Source organism: Aedes albopictus, chromosome 2 (genome assembly GCF_035046485.1).
Source record: "Aedes albopictus strain Foshan chromosome 2, AalbF5, whole genome shotgun sequence".
NCBI lineage: Eukaryota > Metazoa > Arthropoda > Insecta > Diptera > Culicidae > Aedes > Aedes albopictus.
The window spans coordinates 299,032,408-299,052,041 of record NC_085137.1 but is presented as its reverse complement, the minus strand read 5'-3'; the positions used below and the strand labels follow the sequence as shown (position 1 = coordinate 299,052,041).

The 19,634-nt window shown below is 40.7% G+C and overlaps 1 protein-coding gene across 1 annotated transcript; it reads left to right on the top strand.

Annotated features, from left to right (window-relative positions):
* The first annotated feature begins 13,282 nt into the window (after positions 1-13,282).
* Positions 13,283-14,563, top strand: LOC109430608 (S-methyl-5'-thioadenosine phosphorylase). The gene is made up of 2 exons (XM_019706672.3): positions 13,283-13,551; positions 13,614-14,563. The coding sequence occupies exons 1-2, from the start codon at positions 13,534-13,536 to the stop codon at positions 14,433-14,435; spliced, it is 840 nt and encodes a 279-aa protein (XP_019562217.1). The 5' UTR covers positions 13,283-13,533; the 3' UTR covers positions 14,436-14,563.
* Positions 14,564-19,634: the final 5,071 nt, after the last annotated feature.

The window sequence follows — 19,634 nt, the reverse complement described above, 5'->3', positions numbered from 1 at the left end:
TTTTGGTACGGCGCGTTTTGGTACCCACTTTCTGGTCGGTTTACCCTACCTTCACAGACAAACAGACGTAACACTTGCGAAATTTCCATCGACCCCGCTTTTAACGATCATTTTAAATTTTCGTAGTTGTGGCTTTCACAACCAGAGGCGCGCGCATCGTTTTTCTATGCGTTTGACGTTTCACACTAGCGCCTTCTGTTGACGATATGGCACAACACAGTGATTCGTGCAACTTTTCCACCAGGTGATGGTAGTGTGAACTGGGCGATGGATTTCCATGAAAATCGTTCAAGGTGTTACGTCTGTTTGTCTGTGCTACCTTGCTCCTGATTTTCGGGTGTGTGTCTCGTGTGTTGCTAGTGCTTATTTCAGAAATTACACATTTTAAACGAAATCGTTGTTTTTGATGATTGTTTCTCTTTCTTTATCACTTTGCACGATATTATATGAGGCAGCGAAGCAGCGTCGATGTTTCCAGCGCATTTTTTCCATGAATTAAGCAGGGGGATGACGAAGGGCCAGAATCATCTACCCAGCATTCAATTCAACATGGCGTCCAATGTTTTGTTTTGATTGCGTGCAAAGTGATAAAGAAAGAGAAACAATCATCAAAAACAACGATTTCGTTTAAAATGTGTAATTTCTGAAATAAGCACTAGCAACACACGAGACACACACCCGAAAATCTGGAGCAAGGTAGGGCAAACCGACCAGAAAGTGGGTACCAAAACGCGCCGTACCAAAAATGATGTTGGGTGGAGCGGCGATGTACCGAGTTTGACAGCCGTGTCACCCCACTGATTTAGGTAGAGAAGCGAATACACTGAACGACGGCTGCGGTGAAAATTACTATTCTGAGGGTCAATTTAAATTAAATACTTAACGCCACTAAATTTGTGCAGACTGATTTTCGTTTCAATTCAACAGAATTATGTTTTCAATTTTATTGTCGCGCTTATCTTAGATTCTCAACAAGTTGCGTTCGAAACGCGCAGCATCAGATCGCGCCAGACCGCGCACGTATGATTTACACACGGTGTGCACCTTGGCTAAAACTGTTTTTGCAGCCGCCGGGTGGGAGCTGTCATGGATAATCAGCCGCCGTATACAAATCAAACGGGGCGCAATCTTTTCGCGATAAACGACGGCTGGTTGAGATCATCAGCATCTGAGTGATTAAGCTGGGATGCACAATACCATGGACTCGATTTTCAATTAAAAAAAGTTTCTGTTGGCAACCAGATTCGAACCAAGAACCTTGACATCACCAGCATAGACTAATTTCAAGATTTCGATGTACCAAATAAAACCATTAAATTTTTGGTGTCCAGTTCGGTACCCGATAAATCAGGCCCCTGACACGGCCTATATCAATGCATTGGAATCATGGTAGACAGGATGTCCTGGGCGCTAATAAATAGCGCCCACTGTCAAATGCGAAAACATCAACAATTTTTTGTTTAACGTTTATTTTGGTTTGTTGATCAGTTTTTGGAATCATTTTTTCCACCTGTTATGGTCACAAATCACTTCAAACTCGCTTTAATATTAATGTACGGTAAGAGGAGCATGCGATTAGTTGAATAAAGCAACCCAACAAACACGCATTGTGAATGTGATTTCGTGTGTGGCTCACAACATCAAACAAAAGCTGCGTTTGTTGATTACACGCTCATTTCAATTTGCACGAATATAAGTATAAGGCAGTTAGATGTTGGCTACGATATATTTCTGGAGCTCGATTTGAATAGGTCGTATGTGCTTTTGTCGATATAAAATTCGATCTGTTTATTTTAGTCATTGTAGAAATATGGCAGACATTTTGCAAACTTTTAATGATGGAACAGGAAGCCTGTTTTGTGAGGATTCTGCTGTATGTATCGACTTTGCTCAATTTCAACGGTTTTCGCTATAATAAGCGAATCCAACTGATCGAATTTTTAATCGACAAAAGCACATACGACCTATTCAAATCGAGCTCCAGATTTCATTGATGCCAGTGGCCTGCGATAAATATTCATTACCGTGTATTTTTTTCCGTGTAAATTGCCTTTTGTGTAAATTATATTTAGCGTGTTACACCGATCTGACAGCTCTGACAGCAAGGGACTAAACATAAATTACGTAAAGTGGGTTCCGGGGATTGTTCACAATCTGCGAACTTGCGGAAAAAATCGCGACCATGACGCCGCTGTCACCAGGCTCGCACGCTACCACTCGGCTATCGAACAGGTTGATGTGAGAAGAAACAAAACGCACACAAGAAGAAGAAGCGTTGGTGGGTCGATGATCATGTTTTGCCATGATGGTAAATTTAAAAACATTGTTATGCTTGTCATTACTGCAAGCCGCCTTTCAGTGAAGATCAAAAGAATTTTGCCAGCATACACAGGCTAATAATCTATTTTATGATACGACAACAGTGTTGATATAGTCCATTTTACGAGCCGATTTTATGAATGAATTTTGACAGGAGGTAGCGTCCAATAACCCGTGAAAATCAATATCATCATCAACATTGTTGACACTTCGTAAAATGGCTCATTGATATTAACACTCACGGGCTTGGGCGCAACCTCCTGTCAAATTTTCATTCGCTCATTTAAGGCTCAAGCATCCGTCATCATTTTTAGGAAAATGAAAAGCAGTTTTCTCGCTGTGAATCAAAACATCGACCATGAAAATATATTCACTGCATTCTATTCCGCATGCGGAGTACAGTGAATATATTTTCATAGCAAAGACTTTTGTTTTGAACGAAAAAACTGCTTTCAAATGTTTGATGATGACGATAATTTCAATGACGAATTGTTCAACGTTAATGAGCGATCAGCTGATCCGAAACGTCTCGTAAAATGGCTCATTGCAGATACACCTGTATGATATAGGGCTCTGCAGGAAGTCTCTTATTGAAATTTTGTAAACAACAAGGCCAAGAAACGTCAAAATCCCATACAAAATCAAAACAATGCAGTGCCCTATACTAATCGCGAGAACTGCTCGATTCTGATGGTAGAACAAAGTGAGACATTCTCGGTGAGATGGAAATGCCTTGCTCATTGCTCATCGTGACGAAAATCACGAATCATTATGTATCTTATCGGATTTTAAGGGTCAAATATTGAAAACTTGCAATAATTAATATTGATTATACACACTCCTTGCTACAAATTTAAATTTCTACACGCTAACCTGAAACTACCCATCGATTGGGTCAATTCTACCCGGATTTTTATGTTATTCGCAGCTGTCAAAATCTGGGTAACGGATCTCACACCAGAAGAGTAAGGTTTACTCTGATTGTGGGTAGAGGGGTCTTCGCGGAAATCTCGATACCCATTTTTTCTTGTTGTTAGTAGACGTCAAAATCTGGGTAAATGGGACTTGGGACAATTTTTTTCGCATGGTTCGCGGCGGAGTCCAAACCGAAAAATGAGCGGTCACGAAGGAACTTTGGATGGCGGAAACAGCAACCTGCTGACTGGTGGTAAGTAATTCATTTTGTCCATTCAATCATGCTCTCACCTATCCTAAACTTTTTCAGGCATTCTGCGCCGCTTGCCGAGTGGAAAAAAATGGCAAGGTTAGGAGTAGTCGCGGGAGGAAGTCGCCCGATGCTGGATAAACGAATTGAACACCTTCTGCAATAGTCACAGGTATGTTTTTTCTCCAGCCAATAATTGATTTATTCGCTAATTCTGTTTTCTCATACATTTAGGATCTGGCCAGCTTGGCGTGAAAATCCACACAAAGATGTATGCAGGCTACCCAATTCAAATATGAATCATCTCCATCGTCGAACAAGCCATTCTGCGATAAATTCCTTTATATTAGTGATAGAAAACTGAAGACACTAATAAATCGCCATTGAGTTTTATTTTATTAAGATTTTCTTTTCCGGCCGAATAATAAAATTGAGGGGGGATGACATTGTGCATGCTTACTCATTTATGTGAAAATGGGTACAGAATACCCTGATGAGAAACGTCTAAATCAGGGTATCCTTTACCCAGATTTTGCAACCAATACCGGTAACCCAGATTTGAGTAAAGGTACCTTTACCCACTTTAGAGTAACTGCAGTTTTGCTCGATCTGGGTCGCTTTGACATCAATCTGGGTAGCTGGGGGTTAGCGTGTAGGCTCAAAATTACTAGGTATTTTTTTCTCATATTTATATGAAGGTAGATAAGTTTATTTTTCATGTTAAATTACATGTAGAAATGTTGTTCACTCATATCATCCAAAATTTGGATGATTTATTCACCGAGCCGAGCGAGAAAAAGTGGATTAATCAAGAATAATCATCCATCCCATTTCGACGTGACTTCATTGACTTCCGCTGCCTTTCCTATACGTTAAACATTACGTCGGAAGTAGTGCGCTGTATAGAATTTACTGTACAGCGCACTATACTTCCGACGTTATCTTTAACGCACAGGAAAGGCAGTGGAAGTCAGTGAACTTTTTTCGGAAATCAATTTAGTGCTAAACCCACAATACATCGCCGCTCCACCCAACATCATTTTTGGTACGGCGCGTTTTGGTACCCACTTTCTGGTCGGTTTACCCTACCTTCACAGACAAACAGACGTAACACTTGCGAAATTTCCATCGACCCCGCTTTTAACGATCATTTTAAATTTTCGTAGTTGTGGCTTTCACAACCAGAGGCGCGCGCATCGTTTTTCTATGCGTTTGACGTTTCACACTAGCGCCTTCTGTTGACGATATGGCACAACACAGTGATTCGTGCAACTTTTCCACCAGGTGATGGTAGTGTGAACTGGGCGATGGATTTCCATGAAAATCGTTCAAGGTGTTACGTCTGTTTGTCTGTGCTACCTTGCTCCTGATTTTCGGGTGTGTGTCTCGTGTGTTGCTAGTGCTTATTTCAGAAATTACACATTTTAAACGAAATCGTTGTTTTTGATGATTGTTTCTCTTTCTTTATCACTTTGCACGATATTATATGAGGCAGCGAAGCAGCGTCGATGTTTCCAGCGCATTTTTTCCATGAATTAAGCAGGGGGATGACGAAGGGCCAGAATCATCTACCCAGCATTCAATTCAACATGGCGTCCAATGTTTTGTTTTGATTGCGTGCAAAGTGATAAAGAAAGAGAAACAATCATCAAAAACAACGATTTCGTTTAAAATGTGTAATTTCTGAAATAAGCACTAGCAACACACGAGACACACACCCGAAAATCTGGAGCAAGGTAGGGCAAACCGACCAGAAAGTGGGTACCAAAACGCGCCGTACCAAAAATGATGTTGGGTGGAGCGGCGATGTACCGAGTTTGACAGCCGTGTCACCCCACTGATTTAGGTAGAGAAGCGAATACACTGAACGACGGCTGCGGTGAAAATTACTATTCTGAGGGTCAATTTAAATTAAATACTTAACGCCACTAAATTTGTGCAGACTGATTTTCGTTTCAATTCAACAGAATTATGTTTTCAATTTTATTGTCGCGCTTATCTTAGATTCTCAACAAGTTGCGTTCGAAACGCGCAGCATCAGATCGCGCCAGACCGCGCACGTATGATTTACACACGGTGTGCACCTTGGCTAAAACTGTTTTTGCAGCCGCCGGGTGGGAGCTGTCATGGATAATCAGCCGCCGTATACAAATCAAACGGGGCGCAATCTTTTCGCGATAAACGACGGCTGGTTGAGATCATCAGCATCTGAGTGATTAAGCTGGGATGCACAATACCATGGACTCGATTTTCAATTAAAAAAAGTTTCTGTTGGCAACCAGATTCGAACCAAGAACCTTGACATCACCAGCATAGACTAATTTCAAGATTTCGATGTACCAAATAAAACCATTAAATTTTTGGTGTCCAGTTCGGTACCCGATAAATCAGGCCCCTGACACGGCCTATATCAATGCATTGGAATCATGGTAGACAGGATGTCCTGGGCGCTAATAAATAGCGCCCACTGTCAAATGCGAAAACATCAACAATTTTTTGTTTAACGTTTATTTTGGTTTGTTGATCAGTTTTTGGAATCATTTTTTCCACCTGTTATGGTCACAAATCACTTCAAACTCGCTTTAATATTAATGTACGGTAAGAGGAGCATGCGATTAGTTGAATAAAGCAACCCAACAAACACGCATTGTGAATGTGATTTCGTGTGTGGCTCACAACATCAAACAAAAGCTGCGTTTGTTGATTACACGCTCATTTCAATTTGCACGAATATAAGTATAAGGCAGTTAGATGTTGGCTACGATATATTTCTGGAGCTCGATTTGAATAGGTCGTATGTGCTTTTGTCGATATAAAATTCGATCTGTTTATTTTAGTCATTGTAGAAATATGGCAGACATTTTGCAAACTTTTAATGATGGAACAGGAAGCCTGTTTTGTGAGGATTCTGCTGTATGTATCGACTTTGCTCAATTTCAACGGTTTTCGCTATAATAAGCGAATCCAACTGATCGAATTTTTAATCGACAAAAGCACATACGACCTATTCAAATCGAGCTCCAGATTTCATTGATGCCAGTGGCCTGCGATAAATATTCATTACCGTGTATTTTTTTCCGTGTAAATTGCCTTTTGTGTAAATTATATTTAGCGTGTTACACCGATCTGACAGCTCTGACAGCAAGGGACTAAACATAAATTACGTAAAGTGGGTTCCGGGGATTGTTCACAATCTGCGAACTTGCGGAAAAAATCGCGACCATGACGCCGCTGTCACCAGGCTCGCACGCTACCACTCGGCTATCGAACAGGTTGATGTGAGAAGAAACAAAACGCACACAAGAAGAAGAAGCGTTGGTGGGTCGATGATCATGTTTTGCCATGATGGTAAATTTAAAAACATTGTTATGCTTGTCATTACTGCAAGCCGCCTTTCAGTGAAGATCAAAAGAATTTTGCCAGCATACACAGGCTAATAATCTATTTTATGATACGACAACAGTGTTGATATAGTCCATTTTACGAGCCGATTTTATGAATGAATTTTGACAGGAGGTAGCGTCCAATAACCCGTGAAAATCAATATCATCATCAACATTGTTGACACTTCGTAAAATGGCTCATTGATATTAACACTCACGGGCTTGGGCGCAACCTCCTGTCAAATTTTCATTCGCTCATTTAAGGCTCAAGCATCCGTCATCATTTTTAGGAAAATGAAAAGCAGTTTTCTCGCTGTGAATCAAAACATCGACCATGAAAATATATTCACTGCATTCTATTCCGCATGCGGAGTACAGTGAATATATTTTCATAGCAAAGACTTTTGTTTTGAACGAAAAAACTGCTTTCAAATGTTTGATGATGACGATAATTTCAATGACGAATTGTTCAACGTTAATGAGCGATCAGCTGATCCGAAACGTCTCGTAAAATGGCTCATTGCAGATACACCTGTATGATATAGGGCTCTGCAGGAAGTCTCTTATTGAAATTTTGTAAACAACAAGGCCAAGAAACGTCAAAATCCCATACAAAATCAAAACAATGCAGTGCCCTATACTAATCGCGAGAACTGCTCGATTCTGATGGTAGAACAAAGTGAGACATTCTCGGTGAGATGGAAATGCCTTGCTCATTGCTCATCGTGACGAAAATCACGAATCATTATGTATCTTATCGGATTTTAAGGGTCAAATATTGAAAACTTGCAATAATTAATATTGATTATACACACTCCTTGCTACAAATTTAAATTTCTACACGCTAACCTGAAACTACCCATCGATTGGGTCAATTCTACCCGGATTTTTATGTTATTCGCAGCTGTCAAAATCTGGGTAACGGATCTCACACCAGAAGAGTAAGGTTTACTCTGATTGTGGGTAGAGGGGTCTTCGCGGAAATCTCGATACCCATTTTTTCTTGTTGTTAGTAGACGTCAAAATCTGGGTAAATGGGACTTGGGACAATTTTTTTCGCATGGTTCGCGGCGGAGTCCAAACCGAAAAATGAGCGGTCACGAAGGAACTTTGGATGGCGGAAACAGCAACCTGCTGACTGGTGGTAAGTAATTCATTTTGTCCATTCAATCATGCTCTCACCTATCCTAAACTTTTTCAGGCATTCTGCGCCGCTTGCCGAGTGGAAAAAAATGGCAAGGTTAGGAGTAGTCGCGGGAGGAAGTCGCCCGATGCTGGATAAACGAATTGAACACCTTCTGCAATAGTCACAGGTATGTTTTTTCTCCAGCCAATAATTGATTTATTCGCTAATTCTGTTTTCTCATACATTTAGGATCTGGCCAGCTTGGCGTGAAAATCCACACAAAGATGTATGCAGGCTACCCAATTCAAATATGAATCATCTCCATCGTCGAACAAGCCATTCTGCGATAAATTCCTTTATATTAGTGATAGAAAACTGAAGACACTAATAAATCGCCATTGAGTTTTATTTTATTAAGATTTTCTTTTCCGGCCGAATAATAAAATTGAGGGGGGATGACATTGTGCATGCTTACTCATTTATGTGAAAATGGGTACAGAATACCCTGATGAGAAACGTCTAAATCAGGGTATCCTTTACCCAGATTTTGCAACCAATACCGGTAACCCAGATTTGAGTAAAGGTACCTTTACCCACTTTAGAGTAACTGCAGTTTTGCTCGATCTGGGTCGCTTTGACATCAATCTGGGTAGCTGGGGGTTAGCGTGTAGGCTCAAAATTACTAGGTATTTTTTTCTCATATTTATATGAAGGTAGATAAGTTTATTTTTCATGTTAAATTACATGTAGAAATGTTGTTCACTCATATCATCCAAAATTTGGATGATTTATTCACCGAGCCGAGCGAGAAAAAGTGGATTAATCAAGAATAATCATCCATCCCATTTCGACGTGACTTCATTGACTTCCGCTGCCTTTCCTATACGTTAAACATTACGTCGGAAGTAGTGCGCTGTATAGAATTTACTGTACAGCGCACTATACTTCCGACGTTATCTTTAACGCACAGGAAAGGCAGTGGAAGTCAGTGAACTTTTTTCGGAAATCAATTTAGTGCTAAACCCACAATACATCGCCGCTCCACCCAACATCATTTTTGGTACGGCGCGTTTTGGTACCCACTTTCTGGTCGGTTTACCCTACCTTCACAGACAAACAGACGTAACACTTGCGAAATTTCCATCGACCCCGCTTTTAACGATCATTTTAAATTTTCGTAGTTGTGGCTTTCACAACCAGAGGCGCGCGCATCGTTTTTCTATGCGTTTGACGTTTCACACTAGCGCCTTCTGTTGACGATATGGCACAACACAGTGATTCGTGCAACTTTTCCACCAGGTGATGGTAGTGTGAACTGGGCGATGGATTTCCATGAAAATCGTTCAAGGTGTTACGTCTGTTTGTCTGTGCTACCTTGCTCCTGATTTTCGGGTGTGTGTCTCGTGTGTTGCTAGTGCTTATTTCAGAAATTACACATTTTAAACGAAATCGTTGTTTTTGATGATTGTTTCTCTTTCTTTATCACTTTGCACGATATTATATGAGGCAGCGAAGCAGCGTCGATGTTTCCAGCGCATTTTTTCCATGAATTAAGCAGGGGGATGACGAAGGGCCAGAATCATCTACCCAGCATTCAATTCAACATGGCGTCCAATGTTTTGTTTTGATTGCGTGCAAAGTGATAAAGAAAGAGAAACAATCATCAAAAACAACGATTTCGTTTAAAATGTGTAATTTCTGAAATAAGCACTAGCAACACACGAGACACACACCCGAAAATCTGGAGCAAGGTAGGGCAAACCGACCAGAAAGTGGGTACCAAAACGCGCCGTACCAAAAATGATGTTGGGTGGAGCGGCGATGTACCGAGTTTGACAGCCGTGTCACCCCACTGATTTAGGTAGAGAAGCGAATACACTGAACGACGGCTGCGGTGAAAATTACTATTCTGAGGGTCAATTTAAATTAAATACTTAACGCCACTAAATTTGTGCAGACTGATTTTCGTTTCAATTCAACAGAATTATGTTTTCAATTTTATTGTCGCGCTTATCTTAGATTCTCAACAAGTTGCGTTCGAAACGCGCAGCATCAGATCGCGCCAGACCGCGCACGTATGATTTACACACGGTGTGCACCTTGGCTAAAACTGTTTTTGCAGCCGCCGGGTGGGAGCTGTCATGGATAATCAGCCGCCGTATACAAATCAAACGGGGCGCAATCTTTTCGCGATAAACGACGGCTGGTTGAGATCATCAGCATCTGAGTGATTAAGCTGGGATGCACAATACCATGGACTCGATTTTCAATTAAAAAAAGTTTCTGTTGGCAACCAGATTCGAACCAAGAACCTTGACATCACCAGCATAGACTAATTTCAAGATTTCGATGTACCAAATAAAACCATTAAATTTTTGGTGTCCAGTTCGGTACCCGATAAATCAGGCCCCTGACACGGCCTATATCAATGCATTGGAATCATGGTAGACAGGATGTCCTGGGCGCTAATAAATAGCGCCCACTGTCAAATGCGAAAACATCAACAATTTTTTGTTTAACGTTTATTTTGGTTTGTTGATCAGTTTTTGGAATCATTTTTTCCACCTGTTATGGTCACAAATCACTTCAAACTCGCTTTAATATTAATGTACGGTAAGAGGAGCATGCGATTAGTTGAATAAAGCAACCCAACAAACACGCATTGTGAATGTGATTTCGTGTGTGGCTCACAACATCAAACAAAAGCTGCGTTTGTTGATTACACGCTCATTTCAATTTGCACGAATATAAGTATAAGGCAGTTAGATGTTGGCTACGATATATTTCTGGAGCTCGATTTGAATAGGTCGTATGTGCTTTTGTCGATATAAAATTCGATCTGTTTATTTTAGTCATTGTAGAAATATGGCAGACATTTTGCAAACTTTTAATGATGGAACAGGAAGCCTGTTTTGTGAGGATTCTGCTGTATGTATCGACTTTGCTCAATTTCAACGGTTTTCGCTATAATAAGCGAATCCAACTGATCGAATTTTTAATCGACAAAAGCACATACGACCTATTCAAATCGAGCTCCAGATTTCATTGATGCCAGTGGCCTGCGATAAATATTCATTACCGTGTATTTTTTTCCGTGTAAATTGCCTTTTGTGTAAATTATATTTAGCGTGTTACACCGATCTGACAGCTCTGACAGCAAGGGACTAAACATAAATTACGTAAAGTGGGTTCCGGGGATTGTTCACAATCTGCGAACTTGCGGAAAAAATCGCGACCATGACGCCGCTGTCACCAGGCTCGCACGCTACCACTCGGCTATCGAACAGGTTGATGTGAGAAGAAACAAAACGCACACAAGAAGAAGAAGCGTTGGTGGGTCGATGATCATGTTTTGCCATGATGGTAAATTTAAAAACATTGTTATGCTTGTCATTACTGCAAGCCGCCTTTCAGTGAAGATCAAAAGAATTTTGCCAGCATACACAGGCTAATAATCTATTTTATGATACGACAACAGTGTTGATATAGTCCATTTTACGAGCCGATTTTATGAATGAATTTTGACAGGAGGTAGCGTCCAATAACCCGTGAAAATCAATATCATCATCAACATTGTTGACACTTCGTAAAATGGCTCATTGATATTAACACTCACGGGCTTGGGCGCAACCTCCTGTCAAATTTTCATTCGCTCATTTAAGGCTCAAGCATCCGTCATCATTTTTAGGAAAATGAAAAGCAGTTTTCTCGCTGTGAATCAAAACATCGACCATGAAAATATATTCACTGCATTCTATTCCGCATGCGGAGTACAGTGAATATATTTTCATAGCAAAGACTTTTGTTTTGAACGAAAAAACTGCTTTCAAATGTTTGATGATGACGATAATTTCAATGACGAATTGTTCAACGTTAATGAGCGATCAGCTGATCCGAAACGTCTCGTAAAATGGCTCATTGCAGATACACCTGTATGATATAGGGCTCTGCAGGAAGTCTCTTATTGAAATTTTGTAAACAACAAGGCCAAGAAACGTCAAAATCCCATACAAAATCAAAACAATGCAGTGCCCTATACTAATCGCGAGAACTGCTCGATTCTGATGGTAGAACAAAGTGAGACATTCTCGGTGAGATGGAAATGCCTTGCTCATTGCTCATCGTGACGAAAATCACGAATCATTATGTATCTTATCGGATTTTAAGGGTCAAATATTGAAAACTTGCAATAATTAATATTGATTATACACACTCCTTGCTACAAATTTAAATTTCTACACGCTAACCTGAAACTACCCATCGATTGGGTCAATTCTACCCGGATTTTTATGTTATTCGCAGCTGTCAAAATCTGGGTAACGGATCTCACACCAGAAGAGTAAGGTTTACTCTGATTGTGGGTAGAGGGGTCTTCGCGGAAATCTCGATACCCATTTTTTCTTGTTGTTAGTAGACGTCAAAATCTGGGTAAATGGGACTTGGGACAATTTTTTTCGCATGGTTCGCGGCGGAGTCCAAACCGAAAAATGAGCGGTCACGAAGGAACTTTGGATGGCGGAAACAGCAACCTGCTGACTGGTGGTAAGTAATTCATTTTGTCCATTCAATCATGCTCTCACCTATCCTAAACTTTTTCAGGCATTCTGCGCCGCTTGCCGAGTGGAAAAAAATGGCAAGGTTAGGAGTAGTCGCGGGAGGAAGTCGCCCGATGCTGGATAAACGAATTGAACACCTTCTGCAATAGTCACAGGTATGTTTTTTCTCCAGCCAATAATTGATTTATTCGCTAATTCTGTTTTCTCATACATTTAGGATCTGGCCAGCTTGGCGTGAAAATCCACACAAAGATGTATGCAGGCTACCCAATTCAAATATGAATCATCTCCATCGTCGAACAAGCCATTCTGCGATAAATTCCTTTATATTAGTGATAGAAAACTGAAGACACTAATAAATCGCCATTGAGTTTTATTTTATTAAGATTTTCTTTTCCGGCCGAATAATAAAATTGAGGGGGGATGACATTGTGCATGCTTACTCATTTATGTGAAAATGGGTACAGAATACCCTGATGAGAAACGTCTAAATCAGGGTATCCTTTACCCAGATTTTGCAACCAATACCGGTAACCCAGATTTGAGTAAAGGTACCTTTACCCACTTTAGAGTAACTGCAGTTTTGCTCGATCTGGGTCGCTTTGACATCAATCTGGGTAGCTGGGGGTTAGCGTGTAGGCTCAAAATTACTAGGTATTTTTTTCTCATATTTATATGAAGGTAGATAAGTTTATTTTTCATGTTAAATTACATGTAGAAATGTTGTTCACTCATATCATCCAAAATTTGGATGATTTATTCACCGAGCCGAGCGAGAAAAAGTGGATTAATCAAGAATAATCATCCATCCCATTTCGACGTGACTGACTCTGTGACTGGTAGAGCAGCCGAAAGCAGTCAAATTCAGATAGTGTTTTGTTGATAAAAGTGCGGCGATTTGAGTAGAAATACCTAGTTATCAATAAAACAGAACATTCCTTCAAGAATCTTTATTTAATCATTCGTTAGAGTGCAGTCGACACAATGCGTCCAGCTATTAAGGTTAGAAATAAATGGTTATCCAATAGAATAAATATAATCGCAGCAAAACGGATTTTTTTTAGATTGGCATCATCGGAGGTTCCGGCCTGGACGACAGTCAAATTTTGGAGTCCCGTTCGGAGAAGGTGGTGAGCACTCATTTCGGCAACCCGTCCGATGTGCTTATTGAGGGGAAAATCGCCGGAGTGGACTGCGTCCTTTTGGCCCGCCATGGGAGGAATCATTCTATTATGCCATCGAATGTCAATTATCGTGCGAACATCTGGGCTCTAAAAACGGTCGGATGTACCCACGTGATCGTTTCGACTGCCACAGGATCCCTTCAGGAGAGAATCCACCCAGGGGATCTGGTTATTCCGGATAACTTCATCGATCGCACGACGAAGCGAGCCCAAACGTTCTACGATGGGAACGACATGCTGGTGGGAGTATGTCACGTCCCGATGGAACCGGCATTCTGCACTCGAACACGTGACGTACTGATCGAAACCGCCAAGGAACTGGGTCTGGCTGGTGTTCACGACAAGGGAACCGTTGTGACCATCGAGGGCCCACGCTTTTCAAGCAAAGCCGAGAGCAACCTATTCCGCCAGTGGGGTGCCGACTTGGTCAATATGACTCTGGTCCCGGAAGTGGTTCTGGCAAAGGAAGCTGGTCTCTGCTATGCGGCTATTGCCATGGCAACCGATTACGACTGCTGGAGAGATTGCGGGGAAAACGTAAACGTGGCCGATGTAATGGCCACCTTCAAGAAGAATGTTACCAAAGTGACCGCGCTGATTACGGCGGTCATTCCAAAGATTGCCGAGATGGATTGGACGGAGACAATCGGCGAGCTGACGAAGACGGTTAACGGAAGCATCATGCTGCCTCATGCCTACTAAAGAATATCAAGGTTTCGTCCTCGAAAGTCAATCTATCTTGCATTTAATACGAATATTTACGCCATATTGCTTTGCACCCTTATCAAAAGTGTATCACTTATGAGAAAAAATAAAGAGTTCAATCGAAATCTTGAATCTTTACACTGAATAGGACAGATCGGTGAAGTACTAGATTTGTAGTAATGAGCTGAATTTTAGTATGGTGAGAAGGTCAATTCTCCGTTTCTGCAATGAAATGGTGCAAAAAGCGTGGGTATTATGATTCCTTGCCTAAATTGATGCTGTTTGAGCAAAACTTTGGGCAACAGTATTGTTGTTTTCTCCATTTCTTGCAACATGAACAACATAGTTATCCAAAGTTTTGCTCAAACAGCATCAAATTAGGCAAGGAATCATAATACCCACACTTTTTGCACCATTTCTTTGCAGAAACGGAGAACTGACCTTCTCACCATATAAAAATTCAGCTCATTACTACAAATCTAGTACTACACCGAACGTGCCCCATTATACATGCTGCTGTTTGTAGTGTCTACGTACACAATTACCCGTTTTGTTCAAACAGCATCAAATTAGGCAATAAATCATAAATGATAATTGAATTTCATTGGCTTTTCTCGGTGAACTTGATATTACTCAAAGAGGGAGTAACGTAAATGAAAGAAACGGTGGATAGAATCGCAAGTGTGCGACGAGAGAAATTGAATAGAACGACGACCCCTTTGCCTAACGTCCTGATTTTGAACGGCTAGGTACTAGTAGTTTGATGATGACTACTAGCCCTAGACAGGCAAACAGATCGTGGTTTTGATTTGCTAAATGTTATTCGGCTTTGCTTTCGATTCTATCGATCGGTGACACTTGTTCAGAGATTCATATCGAGCAAACGTTACTTATTTGATTTTTTCGCGCTTTCATCTCGTATGCTCCTATTGTTTGTGGATAGGCTTGCAGTAGGTTCCGTGAGATTAAATTTAAGGAACTCAATGGTCAAAGAACACGGTATGTGTGCTAGCAGGCATGATGCCCATAGCACTTGTGGCCCACAGAGGACGAAGAGTGCTTCGAGGGACGCGGCATAAAAGGCACGAGAAAGATCCCAAGAACATCGACTATGTAGAAATGGCAGAGGGAATGGGAGGGAAATCTCCAGCAAGGGTAGATGGATGCACAGGCTCATAGAGAGCGCGTCTAAATGGACGAGCAGGCCCCATGGCGAGTGAACTTTCACTTCAGGGAATCCGCACGCGGCAAGGCAGGCCTATAGGGCAGTGCATGAAATTAGCTCCTTCTCTTTCACTCTTACAGAAATTTTGTAAACAACAAGGCCACGAAACGTCAAATTCCCATACAAAATCAAAACAGTGCAGTGCCCTATAATGCTCATCTTACCCCACGTCTCCACTAGACAGAAATCTGGAGCTCGATTTGAATATGTGCTTTCATCGATATAAAATTCGATCAGTTTATATTTCAATTCAATTTATTTATTCGATTTCTACTTAAACAATAGTGTACAATTATACAATAGGAAGCAATCAGTGAAGTACTAGATTGAAAGTAGTGAGCTGGATTTTTGTATGGTGAGATGATCAATTCTCCGTTTCTGCAAAGAAATGCTGCAAACAGCATGGGTTATATGATTTCTTGCCTAATTTGATGCTGTTTGAGCAAAAGTTTGGGTAACTGTGTTGTTGTATTATTTATTTCTTGCAACTTCAACAACACAGTTACCCAAAGTTTTGCTCAAACAGCATCAAATTAGGCAAGAAATCATATAACCCACGCTGTTTGCAGCATTTCTTTGCAGAAACGGAGAATTGATCATCTCACCATACAAAAATCCAGCTCACTACTTTCAATCTAGTACTTCATTGATTGCTTCCTATTGCATTTGCAGAGATTTGGTTCACCTTTCAAGCTGCGAATGGGGCACGTTCGGTGTAGTACTAGATTTGTAGTAATGAGCTGAATTTTAGTATGGTGAGAAGATCAATTCTCCGTTTCTGCAATGAAATGGTGCAAAAAGCGTGGGTATTATGATTCCTTGCCTAATTTGATGCTGTTTGAGCAAAACTTTGGATGACTATGTTGTTTATGTTGCAAGAAATGGAGAAAACAACAACACAGTTGCCCTAAGTTTTGCTCAAACAGCATCAAATTAGGCAAGGAATCATAATACCCACGCTTTTTGCACCATTTCACTGCAGAAATGGAGAATAGGAGGCAATCAGTGAAGTACTAGATTGAAAGTAATGAGCTGGATTTTTGTATGGTGAGATGTTCAATTCTCTATTTTTGCAATGAATTGGTGCAAACAGCGTGGGTTATATGATTTCTTGGCTAATTTGATGCTGTTTGAGCAAAAGTTTGGGTAACTTTGTTGTTGTATTATTTATTTCATGCAACTTCAACAACACAGTTACCCAAACTTTTGCTCAAACAGCATCAAATTAGTCAAGAAATCATAATACCCACGCTGTTTGAACCATTTCTTTGCAGAAATAGAGAATTGAACATCTCACCATACAAAAATCCAGCTCACTACTTTCAATCTAGTACTTCACTGATTGCCTCCTATTGACCTTCTCACCATACTAAAATTCAGCTCATTACTACAAATCTAGTACTTCACCGATCTGTCCTATTAGTTTATTTTAGTAATAGTAGAAATATGGATGATATTTCGGTGGCTTTTAATGATAAAACGGAAAGCCTGTTTTGTAAGGAATCGGTTGTATGCATTGATTTTGTTAAATTTCAACAGTTTCCGCTATAACAAGCGAATCCAACTGATGGAATATTATATCGACAAAAGCACATACGACCTATTCAAATCGAGTTCCAGAAATGTCTTGCCATTTTGCTGCCAGAAAGAGAAAACTCCGAAGGCAGATTATCGCGATATTTTGATTTTTCTCGAGAGGCATAATATTGTCTATCCGGTTGGAATCAAGACCGACATTCAATCAGAAATTGCCATTTTCTTGGTCCACAGGTGTCGCAACTGTTTCGCATCTACTGCGCTGTGTTGCTGACAACAACGGGAAGGATACGCACTACTTTTGACATGATTAAAAAAACGTCGCGAGTTGGGTCGCGTCGCGACTTGATTGTGCGAAGTCCGGTTTGGTGGCGGCCCGACACCAAAATGTACGGACCTTTATTATTTATGTACGTTGCATGTAGAAACAAAGATGAGCTAGAAATCTGGTGCAATGCCAGTGAAATTTATGTGCAAAGCTTGATTGCAAAAATCTATGTTCGCGGCATTTACAAACTAGATGCGAATTATTTTTAGTGTACACCCCTTTTGACTTCGACAAAAAGCCGAAAAGTAGATTTTAGAGTGGGTTAGGGCTTAACCCATAATATAAACTGTGTAGTTCAGCTCATGTCAACCCAAAATTTGATTATTTCTTAAAAAAATTACCAAATCGACAGTTTTACAATAAGTTTGAGCTAAATTTCTTCACGCGGTGAAATTTAGCCATTTTTAAGACTACAAACAGCTCCCAAATTGTTGTTTAAGCTTTGTCTAGTACCGTAAACCGGGGTCAATATGATCTTCGGGTCGAAATTGATCAGACGTTTTTCGGTTAGAAAAAAACATAAATTTTAAATAAAAGAAAATCGGGTTAAGTACGGTTCCTTTGAATTCCACTAAGAATTTGCATCCTTTGACAGATACGTATTTCGACCTCAACTGTAAGGTCGTCTTCAGTGTCTTGTACTTGACTCGACTGAAGAGATCCATCGCATTCTACACGTCTCATACATCATAGGTAAAAATAATAGGTAGCTTAATCTAGGTAGTTTTTTTTTTTTTTTTTTTTCCAAGCATGCAAAAACTTATATCTATATTAACCTCCACCATAGAATAGGTAAAAAATTCCCTCCACCACCGAATAGGTACATTTCCCACCAGCACAGGATAGGTAAACAAAGTTCATGTATCACAGGTACATTATGAGGCGCACGCCATACGAGAGTGCTTAGGGGGTAATAATTTGAAAAGCCACGAACTTCCATTGCCTTGATCCTTATTCAACAGCGTGTTAGGTACCTGTTTGTATATCTCTAGACTCTCAGCAACGTCCAATTTCCAAGGTGAAGTTACATTTCGCAAAATTTGAATATCCTCTGTAGTTACAGGGTGGCCCTCCTCAAAGACATGTTCAGCAACTTTCGACCTGAAATCGTATTCCAAACCTCTATTCACTGTCCTCTGCGCCTTTCCCACCTCCGCCATATGTTCCCTGAATCTAACCTCCAAAGACCGTTTTGTTTGACCAACGTAGACCTTATCACAATGGGAGCAACTGATTTTGTAAACGCCAGCCTTGTTTAGGGTGTTGACCGGATCCTTTGTAGAGCCTAATGAAGTCTTCAACTGATTGCTTCTGCTAGAAAATACTAAATCGATCCCGAAATTTCTGAACCTAGAACGTAAATTATTAGTGATGTGTTGATCGAAGGGGACTGATACTCGCTTCAAAGATTCTGAAATAGGGGTAAGAGTTGTTAGGGATCCTCGATATCGCAGCCTCTCCTTTTTGTCAATGATGGCCTGAATTGTCCTCTCCTTATATCCGTTGATTTTCGCTGTTTCGAATATGTGAGTGAGTTCCTTATTCTTCCCGTCATCGCTTAGAGGTAGAGTCTGCATTCGGTGAACCATGTGGTGAAAAGCTGCCATCTTATGTTGGAAGGAGTGGTTCGACGAATAGGGGATGACACGCATGGTATTAGTAGGTTTCCTGTAAATCTCGAATTCGAACGACGAACTGTCTTCCCTCTTAACTAATAGATCCAAAAATGGAAGTTTTCCCTCCTTTTCTTCCTCGTGAGTGAACCTGATATCCTTATGTACATTGTTGATGACCTCTAGAACCTTAGATAAAGCTTCCCGTTTGATCACACTGAAAATATCGTCCACGTACCTCCACCATTTCTCCGGAAGTAAACCTTGCTCCTTAAGCTTGGTTGCTAAATTTGCCATGAAAAGCTCGCATAAAAATGGGGATAGGGGATTTCCCATGGGGGCACCTTTGGTCTGCTTGTAGAACTGTCCACGGAATTGGAAGTAATTCTCATCCATGCACAGTCTGGCCAAACGTAAATAAGTCCTAACTTTTCCTTTCCAAGCTGCGTCAGACTTTTGGGGTAGTAACCAATCCTCGAGAAGATTAAGAGCAT